Source organism: Alexandromys fortis, unplaced genomic scaffold, assembly GCF_014885135.2.
Source record: "Alexandromys fortis isolate MF-2015 unplaced genomic scaffold, M_Fortis_MF-2015_v1.1 scaffold_92, whole genome shotgun sequence".
Lineage (NCBI taxonomy): Eukaryota > Metazoa > Chordata > Mammalia > Rodentia > Cricetidae > Alexandromys > Alexandromys fortis.
In genome coordinates this window covers 4,513,062-4,525,288 of record NW_026067972.1, presented here as the reverse complement: position 1 = coordinate 4,525,288, position 12,227 = coordinate 4,513,062, and the positions used below count along the sequence as shown (strand labels likewise).

The window sequence follows — 12,227 nt, the reverse complement described above, 5'->3', positions numbered from 1 at the left end:
CATTGTAATCCCAGCACCCAGGAGACCGTAGCAGGAGGACCATAAATTTGAAGCCAGCCCGTGCTACACAGCAAAACCATTTCCAAAACCACCAAAGAAGAATTTGTCGAAAGGAGGCCACATGCAGAGTGTTTTCACCAGCTTGCGAACAGACGCCAATTGCCTTCTCTCTTCTGCAGTTACAGGATAGAGAATCCTACATTGCCCTGCTAGTTGGAGCCAAGTATGGCATCAGTCAGATTATCAATAGCAAACTCAACATCATGTCCACCCTGGCGGAGTTTGCCCACATCAGCCGCGTGGAGCTGGCGGAAGAGTCTGAGAAAGTGAGCATGGTCAAGGTGTATCTTCAGGATGTTAAGGTAACAGAGGAAGAGATTCTGAGTTTGGCCTCTGGGGATTTGGCGTGAAATTATTCCAGGGTAGTTAATATGGGCTTTGAGTGATAATAAAGTCCACTGTTTATATAACTGGCAAAGCGGAGCCGTCTCAAGTGGAGCATGGCAAACAAGATGCCTTGTCTTGTGAGGCTCCTGGAAAGGTTTTGTTCTGTTTGTTGGGCTATGTGTTTTAGCGATGAAAAATTCCTGACCCAGAGTTTGTTGGGTGGAAGTTAAAATGGATAAATAGTTCAGGGTGCCTCCAGAGCCTTTCTGGAAGGTTCTATATTCACTGTTCCCTCATTTGATTTCATTCAGTGTGCTCAAGAGTGCCCCTCTGTCTTTATCACTCTTTTCTTCAATCTCTACTCTTTCCTCCTCCTTTTCCTGTGACAGCTCAGGTCATTAAAGGACTAATTGTATGAATGAGTAGGGTGGGTGGGGCAGCTAGGGTATGGTGGTTTTGAGGAGAGAAAGAAAGGATGAGGGACCTGTGGCGAACTCCCTGGCCAGCAGGAAAGAACAGCCACCAGATGAGGATTTTTCTCAAATCACGCTTTATTGGAGCCTCTTGGTTGAAGGGAGAGCAGAAAGCAAGGGGCCCCGAGCTCTGAGCTGCAGCTGCTTATATAGGGAGTCTGTCTGGCAACCTTTGATACTTTGATACTTTAACTGCTTTTTTGGAGACCCACTGGCAGGAAAGAAAGCAGGGGAACATCCTTGTCAATTACAGACCATAAGGAAGTTCCTCTGCCGGTCAGGGGAAGTGTGGGCAGCTAGATCGCAACAACTCATCCTGTTTTCTGGTGGAAGAATTGCAATCTCTATTATAGAAACAAACCGTACCTGGACTGGCCAATGCACACCTGCCGATGTTCCTGACCACGGAATTGGCCCTAAGCACATATGCGAGATGCACGGTTTCACTGCATTGTCTAATATGGAGTTATTTATCAAGTGAGGCCGGGGCCAAATGCCATCTTGTAATGGCAGCCATTTAAAACGGCTCCCAGCAGGGACCCACAGTGTGTCAGGGTCCGCATGCGTGTTTGTGTGTATGTGCATGCTTGGTCATTTAGATTTAGCTCCTCGATATGAAAATATTGGCTACTTGGGGCCAGACTGTGTGCCACGGTTGAGTATAATTATTATCTCTCTTTGGCCCTGTAGGCCTTATTGTATCTTCACCATCTACAAACAGAAAGGTTCTGTTTGCCTTCACAGGTTCTGACTCTGTTGCTGGAATCCAACAGCGCAAAAGACCTGGCATGCTTGATTGCTGGATACTACCGGCTCTTTGTGGACCCGGCTAACTCAGTTTTCCTCTGGTCTGGAAACAGACAGCAGATTCACCGAGTGTCTGCTGAAGAAGGTAAGGTGCTGAGTTTTTCCCCAGGAAGGACAGGACCATTTATTTCCAACCGCGCATTTGATCTTTGTTGGATATTAGAATCTTCGGGATTCTCCTAAATGCCAAGGAATGCTAGAAGGTCTCTGATTCCCTCGGAGTTTCCCAAAGTCATCTCTAAGGTCCATTGTATCTTATTTCTCAGCAAAAGGAGGTGTCCCTTTCTCAGAAGGAGGGTGACTTGGTCTCACCCGTGCCTCTGCACTCTTTCTCATTCTCTTGTTTGTGACAGAAAGTCTCAGCCTTACATAGTTAGAGGAAAGGGCACCTGGGGACAAAAGAGACTTAAAATTATGCCATGTAAAGATTGAAATGGGGGCTGTTAAAGGGCAGGGAAGAAAAATAGGTTCCCAGGTGGCTTCCGCATCAGGTTCTATTGATGTAGCTTTTCCGGGGGCGTCCTGATAAATGTTTAATAGCTGCCGCTGCAGGGGGAAACCCTTGACCTGAGACGGTTGTCTAACTCACCTCCCGTCCCCCATTTCAGACTGCCAACATTCTAGACAGAGGTAGGCAGAGTACCTTACCCTTATATGGTGTTTCCTCCACGCGGGCAGAATAGGCAGAGATCACCCCAGGAGAACAGATGCTTGGAAAGTGAACCACAGCCATCCATGGCATCTGTGGTGGCCACAAGGGACCAATCCCCACAACCTAGGAGCTTACTGAAATTCACACAGGTTCAGTCCTTTCTATGAAATGGTATATAATTTATAACCTGCACACAGCCTTGCATATGCATTAAGTAAAACGCTAAGTTACCCACTGTGAATGTCATGTATGCGTTTCATACAGACAATGGTCCATGAGAGCCGTGTTTTCGGTTTTGAATGAATGCGTTTATTAGTCTATAACAAGCAAAAGTAAAAGAGCAAGATAGCAAGCCATAAATATGTAGTAGGACATCAGAGTTGGCGCTTACACCATCCAACAGGGATGACTGAAGGAGCCTTGTAAAAATAGCCATCTGGGGCCAGGTGTGGGGTGTACACCTTTAATGCTGTGCTTTAATGGGAGGCAGAAGCAGAATTCTGTGAGTTGGAGGACAGCCAGGGCTGTCACCCAGAGAAACCCTGTCTTGAAAAAACAAGCAAACAAAAAGTCCTCTGAGGACCCTGATGGATAAAGAGTGTGCCAGGCCATGTCTTCTTCATAAAGGAGCTTCTTGTTTCTTGCTCCCACTATCCATGTTCTTATGGCATGGGATAAACAATAGTAATCTTGGTTTAGAACAATCTGCCTTCTAGATGTCCTCAAGGACACAGTTTGGTTTGCTCTTCTCCTTTCTCCCTTTGACCGAGCTTGGGGCCAGCCGGACCCAGGGAGAGTAGTTTGGGGGGAAATTCAAAATAAACATGTCTGAGTGGGGCCATCTCTTGTTTCCTGGGTCAGCACTCAACACAAGTGCACATAAGCACATGACAATTTATTGATATAATTTATACTATACCCCCATAGTTTATATTATAGTGTGCCATTATTATCCTATGTGTTGAAGAAAGGTTTATGCATGTTCAACACAAATGCATTTTACTCTAAGTATTTTGAGACTATGGATGGATGCATCCACACATAGAAACCTGCAGATTTGGAGGGCCAACCGTAGTAAGGAAGTGATGCACTTTGCTTATGTTTCCTGTAGCAAGTCTGTCCCACCAGTGAGCTCTCAGATAAACACAGGGAGACTTCTTATTAATTAAGGGCTTGTTTCTAACTGGCCCTTGTAACTTAAATCAACCCACACTTTTATTAATCTACGTTCTACCACGTGGCTTTTACCTCTCTTCCTTTTTGTCTGGTGTCTCACTCTTTCTGTGTCTGTTAGGCTTCTCTTCCCTTCTTCTTCCCAGCATTCTCTCTGCCCCGAAAATAGCTTCTTATTAAACCAGTCATAGTGACATATCTTCACACAGTGTAAAAGAATATTCCACAGCATTTTCCTTTGCTTTGGCCAAGCATCTGTGAGCGCGGACCAGCTCGAGGCTGGTCAGAACATGTGGGAGTGTGGATGTTTTGGGGGGGGTGATGGCAGTAGGAGCCGCCACCATGGTCAGAGACGGTGCTGTAGAAGAACACCTTAGAGCTAAGCACATAAGAAAAGGAAAGATCATTTGAAAAGAGGGAACATGGAGGCACGGCATGAGAAGGTTGGAGAAGGCTGCAGAGGGCAACCAGTCTGCTGAGGTTCAGACTGGCTTCAGCCTGCTGGGATCTGGACCGGCCATACTGTGAGGGCTGTGACAAAGGGGGTCAGAGCTGCAGTGTGAGGGCACACTGTGAGAGGGATCAGGGCTTTTCTACGGTAGGAGCAACAAGGCCACACTCTGAGACTCTTTGCCCCTCATGAGGGAGCTTCTGCTCTTCCCTGTAGGGAGGGGAAGCCAGCAAAAGGGGGGCGGTGTCACGCAGTATACAGAGATGTTTTTAGGAACTTATTCCAGAGGCTAGTTGGAGAAAAATAGGAAACCTAGGCAAATGTTGCTTCTCTCGATCATCTCAGTCTTCCCAGGTACCCACCGCTAGATACCTCCCCGCTCTCCTAACTGTCCATGGCAGCAAAGGGTCTCTGCAGCCCCTAGCAGCCTCGGGCCCCACTCCCTTGCTGTCTCACCCCATATTAAGGGTAGGTTAACGATCTATTTTGCGTTTTACATTGGGTTCCCTGTGTAATTTTGATGTTCAGACAGGACAAGGGAGATGTTTGAGGAAAAGCTGAGCACACAAGGGAGATCCAGGTGAATATTCACCAACAGGCAGATGGGTCTCCTTGGAAGAAGAGATAGACTCATCCTGTGTCCTTAGGTGGCTCAGACGGATGGGGAACAGGTAACCCAATGGTACGACATCTTTGCATCTTGTATCAGTCATTTTACTGTGATTTGGGTCGATTACTTCCTGTCTTTTCCCTCCAGCAGGGTGACAGGAAACAGGACACAGAGCCATGTGTCAGACTTCGATGTCAGTTTGTAACTCTGTGTCCCATTTGTCCTAGGCTACGAGTCTAGGGCCTGCAGTGACTCGGAGGAGTCATCTGAGGTGGATTGCATCCTGGAGCCCCTGTCTGACCGACGCCTGGTGAAGCTGAGCCTCTGCAGACCATTCCTTAGAGAGGAGCAGCCCCCTGGGGACAGTCCCACCCCCGAGGTGACCAGGAGCGGCCCGAGCACCTGCGGGGCCAGCAGCATGACGGACAGCGCTGAATCCGAGGCGTCTGACTCAGCCAACACCGAGAGCCGAGGCTGCAGGACCAGTGGCTCCAGCGAGTCCATGGATGCCCTGGAAGAGGATGACTTAGATGCCTGCTCCTCCAGCGGGACCGGCTTCTTCCACTTTGGCCCACCAGGCTTCTCCAGGGGTCTCGATACCAGCAGCCAAGAGGAAAAAAACAGGATCGAGACCAATGGTTTTCTGTGTTTACTGGACCTGGCCCAGAACGCCAACCCTCAGTGCCGGAAGACAGAGTGCCCCCAGGGCCTAACTTCGGGGACCTGCAGCTGGGGACCAGAACTGAACATGGGCAGGCTAGACCCCAGGCTGTATGAGGGCAGCCGGACTGACTACTATAACCTGTGTTCCAGCATCTCCCCAGGCAGCCACCTGAGCGACAGCTCGGAGAGTACAGCTTCCCGGCAGGGTGCTGCACCATCACCATGGTGCCAGCAGGGCTGGATGGAGGCTCAGCCTGGCTCCGTGCTGGAAGCGCTGGCTCTGCACCCACTGGCAGCACGGGCCTGTGAGGATGGCAGCTCAGAGGAGGAGTTCTATGATGCCGCTGACAAACTCACACCCCCAGACACACTCTCAGGTGAGCCGCGCCCCTTCCCCCCAGCTTCCGCAAGCCCAGGGCCGGCCTGGGTTCCGTGGGCCAAATTACAAACATCATTGCCTTGAGTCAGGGCTGCAAGGGAAGCTTAGAGAACTGTGGGCAAGAGTTGATGAGAGGAATTCATCCCACCGTGGAAACCAGGGAAGGCTTCCAGAAGAAGTGTCAAGTGGGCTGGGCCTTATCAGGTGGACAGAACTTGCAAAAAAGGAATGGAGCACCCAATAGAGAGAGTAGCTGTGCTACTGCAGATCCTAGGAGCAACAAGACAGGCTGTCAGTGGTGTTTGATGGCCTTTGGGGAGCCATCTGTTGGCTGGGTTCCTCGTATAGCTTCCAAAAAAGAGTGTGAAAAAATTAACTTACGACCCATAATATACCATCTCACATAAACAAAACACCAATATGAAGTCTTTCCACACAAATAGACTTGCCGAGCTAGCCAGAAAATCTTGTGTGTACCCATATTCACACATACTCTTACTACTCTGTCTCCCAGCTCAGCCCCAGCCCTCTCCTGTGCCTCTCTGCTACTGCCCTCTAGTGGTTGCTCTTGACAGAAAAGCCAGCTCAGCTCCTGAGAGCAGCACCCTGGGAGGCTCTCCCTGGTGGCCTCTGCTTGCCTCCCCCCCCCCGCCCTCCCCCCACCATCTCTGCAGGCCTTTGTATCTGTGACTGTCTGATCCTCAGCTGCTACCATCCATCAACGGTCTAGTCTCAGCCGAGGGTTCCATTCTGCAGGGAACATTTTCCAGGTTTACCCTAGCAGAGCCAGGTGCCCACCTCAGTGCCGGGTTGTTCCCGCAGAGGTGGCTCAGTGCCTGTACCTCAGGACTGCCTGCAGTTATGCGCTCACTTGCACAGCTGTGTAAAGGCTCCTTGCGTGCACACGGCCCTGGGCATCATCGCTGAGTGAATGAATGACCTCACCACCCTGCGTTGACTTTATTTCTTTTTGTTTGTTTGTTTGTATGTATGCATCTTTGCTGTCCCGGACAGCATCTTTGCTGTCCTGGAACTCACTATGTAGACCATGGGAACAGAACAGCAATGGGTTTGCTGCATTACAGCCCACAAGAACCTGGCTAACGTCCTGCTGGGCTCTCCCTGACCCCAACTCTGCCCTGCTGAGCTAGCCCTTATACTAGGAGCAGGGTGAGGGGTGTGGCTGGGATTTGCAGATGGGACTCTTTTATGGGGACCTAGTTCAAACTTAGGTCCATGTGAGGGGGTCAGTATGCCAAGCACAGAGCCTAGTACTGGGACTCTTATACCTGGTTTCAGTTCAGCTCCTGACACACCGTGAGCTCCATTAAAGGGTTTTGGTAGCCAAGGCAGTTCCTCCCAAACATAGCAGCACATCAGAACCTCCGGAGGAACCTTGTTTGAAGTCTGTCAGTTCCTCTGTGTTAACCTCAGCAGTTCCGACTTTGGAGGTCTGAGGGGTGGCCTAGAATTTGGTAAGGTTTTCAGTATCGTGCAAGCAGGTTGGGAATGTTTGATCTGAGTGTCTAACGTGGTTCCGAGTCCCCGCTGACATGTGATCCTGATTCCTCTGCCCAAATCCCAAGTCCCTTTCACACACTGCTTCTCCCGAGAAAGAACATCCCAGCGTGTACAAACCCCTTGTGACTGACTGAAGGTCAGGGTTCCTGTTTGTCCAAAGAAAGCACCCCCCCCCAACTTTAGCAAGATAAAAGTAGCTACAGAAGCAGCAGTAGCTACGGGCTGGAGTTAACATCATTCAGAGAAACTTGAAGAGCAAAGAACCTTGAGATTTCCAGCAAACCTGAAGACCTGGGTTCGGATATGGCTGGTAGCCAGGCCAGGAGTCTACGCAGCAGAATTGCTCAGCTGTGCTGTCAGGGTACTGTGGCTGCATAATGACTTCTCATTACTATTATTAACAGTTATTGAGTTACATTCTTGATATATATGTAGCCCAGGCTGGCTAGCAACTCAAATATATAGCCCATGTTGGCCTTAAACTTGTCAGGCCTCCTGAGTGATAAGATTATAGACATGTACCATCACACATGGTTTTATATTATCCTTAATTTTTAAATGAGTTTTATATGTATGGATATTTTTCCTGCATATATGTAGTAGACTCTGTGTGTGTGTGTGTGCGCGCGTGCGCGCAGTGTCCCCAAGGTCCAGAAAAGGGTATCAGATCCTTTGAAACTGGAGTTACAGATGGTTGTATGTAGACATAGGAGTGCTGGGAATTGAACCCAGGTCCTCTGGAAGGGCAGCCAATGCTCTTAACTGCTGAGCCATCTCTCTAACACCTTTTTAAAATGTGTGTGCGTGTGTGTGTGTGCGCGCATGTGTGTGTGTGTGTTTGAAATTCCAGAGAATTTGTAGCTAACTGCCTGGACTATGAATCTCGTCACTTGGGTATTATAAATTGATATTCTGTGGTTTGAGAGCATGAGTGTTGGGGTGCTTGCCCAACATGAATAGGGTTTGGTATCTAGCACCACCAGTCTTTATCAGACTGTATGAGATGTCGTCTCCTGGAAAGAAGCTTATGGTACAGTGACTAAAGGTTATAAAGAGGTCTTGGACAAGCTACATAACAAATGTCTACTGCAATCATTATTCCCATCTTTCAGATGAGGCGGCTGTAGGACTTGAGTTCAGGCAAGCCTACGTGCTTGCCCAAGTACGGGCAAGCCTCTCGTACTTATTGATGTGATTTTTCTTGTCTTGACTTGCAGGGCCCAGAGCTGCCAATCTTAGTGCCGAGAGATTGCAGGATCAGTCTAGAACCCATGGCTCAGAGGAAAGCCTGCATCCGGGACTAGAGGGAGGAGAACCAAGCAGACGGGGAGGGGTGAAGAAGTATGCCAAGACTCTGAGGAAACGAAGGTCCTTCCTACAGACAGACCACACCTCCCAGGTCTCCTTCCCCCTGGAGCCATCAGCCTCCCAAGAGAACATGGACGACGTTTGCTACTATGACAGAGAGCCCTACTTGACCCTCACTGCGCCCTCCCCAACTGTGTCCTCCCTGCAGGACATGCAAGGTGAGCCAGGCCTCCTGGAGACCAAGGCCTTGGGGTTGCTAGCTTCCCTGAGGGAGACAAAGAGCAAAAATCCAGCCTCCAGGATCATGGAGATGGAGCCAGAGACCATGGAAACCAAGTCAGTCATCGACTCCCGAGTGTCTTCTATCTCCGCCATTCGCCTCCGAATTGACCCCAGCAATGCACAGAATCTTGAGGCTCCCCCCGTGGCCATCACTGTGGACAACTCCTCAGCAAGCAGCCCTCACAGCCCTCACAGCCCTCGCTGTTCGGACCCAAGTTCTTCCAACCCACAGGCTGCTCAGATTAGGCCTTTCCAAATCTTATCTCCCTTTCAAGACCTAGATGGTACCACCCCCAAATAACTCCCCCCAGAGCCCGAGGGCAGCACCTCCCCTCCCTCTAGCACTAACCCTAATCCAGGCAGCCCAGGGCCACATCTTGTGCCTCAGAGAAACACATCAGAGCAGGAAGGGGTCCAATCAGAAATGGAATTGGGGTCTTTTTTAATAAAGCATATACAAGAAGTTACCCCGAGATTCAGAGGGTCCTTGACTCCTGGGGATGGGACAAGGCATGGTAAATGTGCCATGGGTTCAGAAGGGACTGCCTTTGCTTCCCAAGAGGGAGAAGGAAGACAGCTGTCTTTGGGAAGTGACAGGGAAGTCACCTACACAAATGGACCCACCTTACTTGAGGAAGAATTTGGGAAGGACTCAGATAATGTTCCACGGGCTCTTGATGTTTATGCTCCAGCTGGCGAAATAGTCGGCTCCCTCTCCTCGGAGACTCCTGGAACTTGGACAGAACAGACCCCGTCCTATTCCCTCAAAGACTCTTCAGAGAAGCAGAGAGAAGCCATAGACCAGACCTGCCCAAAACAGGAACTATTAGCAGAATTGGACCTGGGCCCTGATTTCTTAGTTAGGGAGCAGACCATCCCATCCGCCGTCCCTCCAGAGAGGGTCGAGTCAGCGCAGCTTAACCCTGTCATAGGGGAAGACACAACCCCCATGGACACTCCTCAGCAAATCTGTGTCCAGACAGTACCTTCCCTGCCAAAACTTTCACCATGTCAAGAGGAACCCCGCTCAGCAGATTCAGGTCATGGCTCCCCAGCGGACAGCAAAGGTGACAGTCCTATCATTTGCCTTCCACCTGAGAGGTCTTTCCTGTGCTTTGCCCCAGAGAGCCACCCTGAGGGCTCCACCGGTCTCAGCAAGGCCAACTCCTTGGGTTTTGCTGGCATGGACGAAGTGGTGCCTGCCGGGATCGGCATGGAGCATTGCAGATGCCAGTTCTCCTATGCCACGTGCTTTCGGGGCCTGCAGCCTGAGACAGAGGAAGAAGACGGAGACCCAAAGACACATCCTGTTGCCCCCCTTACCTCACCGCCCTCTGCAGGAAGCCAGGTGACTCTGCCTTGGAGGTCAGCCCGTGCCTACAGCTGTACCACACCCCTGCCCAGGAAAAGCCAAGTCTGGCCAGAGTACTGCTCCAGGGCTCTGAGACAGCTGAAAACTGCTCCTGCAAGTGCCCCTGAGGGCTTTGTCCAACTCACAGAGAGCCTGCTGGAGCTACAGGACATTCTAGAAGCTTCCTGGGGCGTCGGGAACAAACACCCCATTGACAAGTGCACCTGGCATTTTTCAGAAAGCCGGAGCCGCCTGTGTATGGGCTCCCAGAAGCTCCTGTCCAGCTGTCAGCATGTGATCAGAATGGACCAGTCCCCGGAGGAAATGCAGGGTGCTGTGCGTGTCACCTTCCAGCACCTGGTCCAGCTGGCTGGTCTCTGCTTCCAGTTCACAGACTGTAGCCGCTGCTCCACCCGGCACAAGGAAGTGGCCGGGAACCTGAGGGACGTGGTTTATACCTACCACCAGTTTGTAGAGGCTGCAAAACTGACCTGTGAGAGAGGCTACCATGACCTCAGTGTGAAACTCTTGGCTCGCCAATGCACGGCCCTGACAGCTGCTGTATTCTGTTTGACCCAGAAGTTCCGGGCATCCACTGCTCTGTGAACAAGTCACCTACCCCAGGCCCCTTTATCCTGCCTGGAAAGTCCTCCAAGAAGCCTCTTCTAGTTCTCCACCCACCCCCTTCAAATGTTTACTATGTAGAGTATTCGAATAAACTGCTGCTTAATCTTAGCCTGTCGTGTTCTGAGTGGTGGTAAATTTGGTTAAAAATGTTCACTCAAGCCAGACAGTGGTGGTGCACGCCTCGAAGCCCAGCACTCGGAAGGTAGAGCCAGGTGGATCTCTGTGAGTTTGAGACCACCCTGGTCTACAGAGTGAATTCCAGGACAGCCAGGGATATACACAGAGAAACCCTGTCTCAAAACCAAACAGAAAACGTTCACTCATATCCATTCAACAGACATTTGCTTCCTTTGCACCAGGCCTGTACTAGGAACCTGAGAAACAGCAAGCTGTATGACACAAGCCTTTTCCTCCCTGATCAGAATGTGCAGGTATCAGGCAAAAAGAAGTCTCAGATTTTGTCCCAAGAACTCAGGAATTGCAAAAAAAATAGTCTTGATTCCCCTGTTACTTCATTGTGGCACTAACCTCCGCAGACAGGTGGATACGTGTGTTATTGGTAGATTCAACCCTCCAAATCTGGAGTTATAGCACCTGGACCAGAGACCCAATAGTTTTTCTTGCTTGCCTCTCTGCTGCAAGCATAGATTGCCACCAGCTGGCAGTAAATTCCCTAGCTGCTCTGTCACCCACGTGCAGGGGCAGTCTCTGCTTTTTCTGAAACTGTACCCCTTACTCTTGCGTCCTGTTTTTGTTTTTAATATTATAAGGCAAACATTAAATTCAGGAATCAAAGTTGTCATTATTGGACTAATATTAGGGCAGAAGAAATATAGTCAGTACTTTTCTCCCTGGCCTCTGTTAGCCAAGGTAATGGTATGGACATGGTAATCTTACATGGACATGGACAAGCTGCTCAAACTCTGTTTTTGGGTTTTCTCTCCTGTACATGAGAAGGCTCATATTGTCCCCTTGATAGGGCAGAAATCCAGGAAGCAATATAGTAGAATGTAAGTATTGCTAACAGAGTGGTCCGTGTTTCTCTTAGTCTGAAAGTTGTACCCCTAACTCACTCAACACCTCTCCCCACACACACACAAACAACCCAACCCAGACAAACCCATTTCAAGATTTCTTTGGGACAACTTTTGATCTGGCTTTTCTTGTCTGGTCAAATGTGGTTTGGTGGCTCATGCTGGTCCTTCGGAGGTCATCAAGGAGGTCCTCGTTCCCTCCTGTTACTGACACGCTGTGAGGTCAATCCTCTGCCCCTATTAGGCACCTAATTCCTGGCTTTGCCCAGCAGAAGCAGGATGAGGGATGAGTCGGTCACCTGTAAGTAGTTAATCAGCGTGTGTAGGGGAGAGGATTCGTTTCCTTAGAATAGTGCTTTAAACTTTTTGTTTGTTTTGTTTTTCGAGACAGGGTTTCTCTGTAGTTTTTGGTGCCTGTCCTGGAACTAGCTCTTGTAGACCAGGCTGGCCTCGAACTCACAGATATCCACCTGCCTCTGCCTCCCAAGTTCTGGGATTAAAGGCGTTGT

The 12,227-nt window shown here is 49.9% G+C and overlaps 1 protein-coding gene across 1 annotated transcript in view; it reads left to right on the top strand.

Annotated features, from left to right (window-relative positions):
• Positions 1-10,777, top strand: part of Frmpd1 (FERM and PDZ domain containing 1) — a 91,520-nt gene extending 80,743 nt beyond the window's left edge. The window contains 4 exon segments of the mRNA XM_050155869.1: positions 180-362; positions 1,605-1,752; positions 4,781-5,593; positions 8,334-10,777. Coding sequence (XP_050011826.1) covers positions 180-362; positions 1,605-1,752; positions 4,781-5,593; positions 8,334-10,663 — 3,474 coding nt within the window. The 3' untranslated portion in view covers positions 10,664-10,777.
• The last annotated feature ends 1,450 nt before the right edge of the window (positions 10,778-12,227 follow it).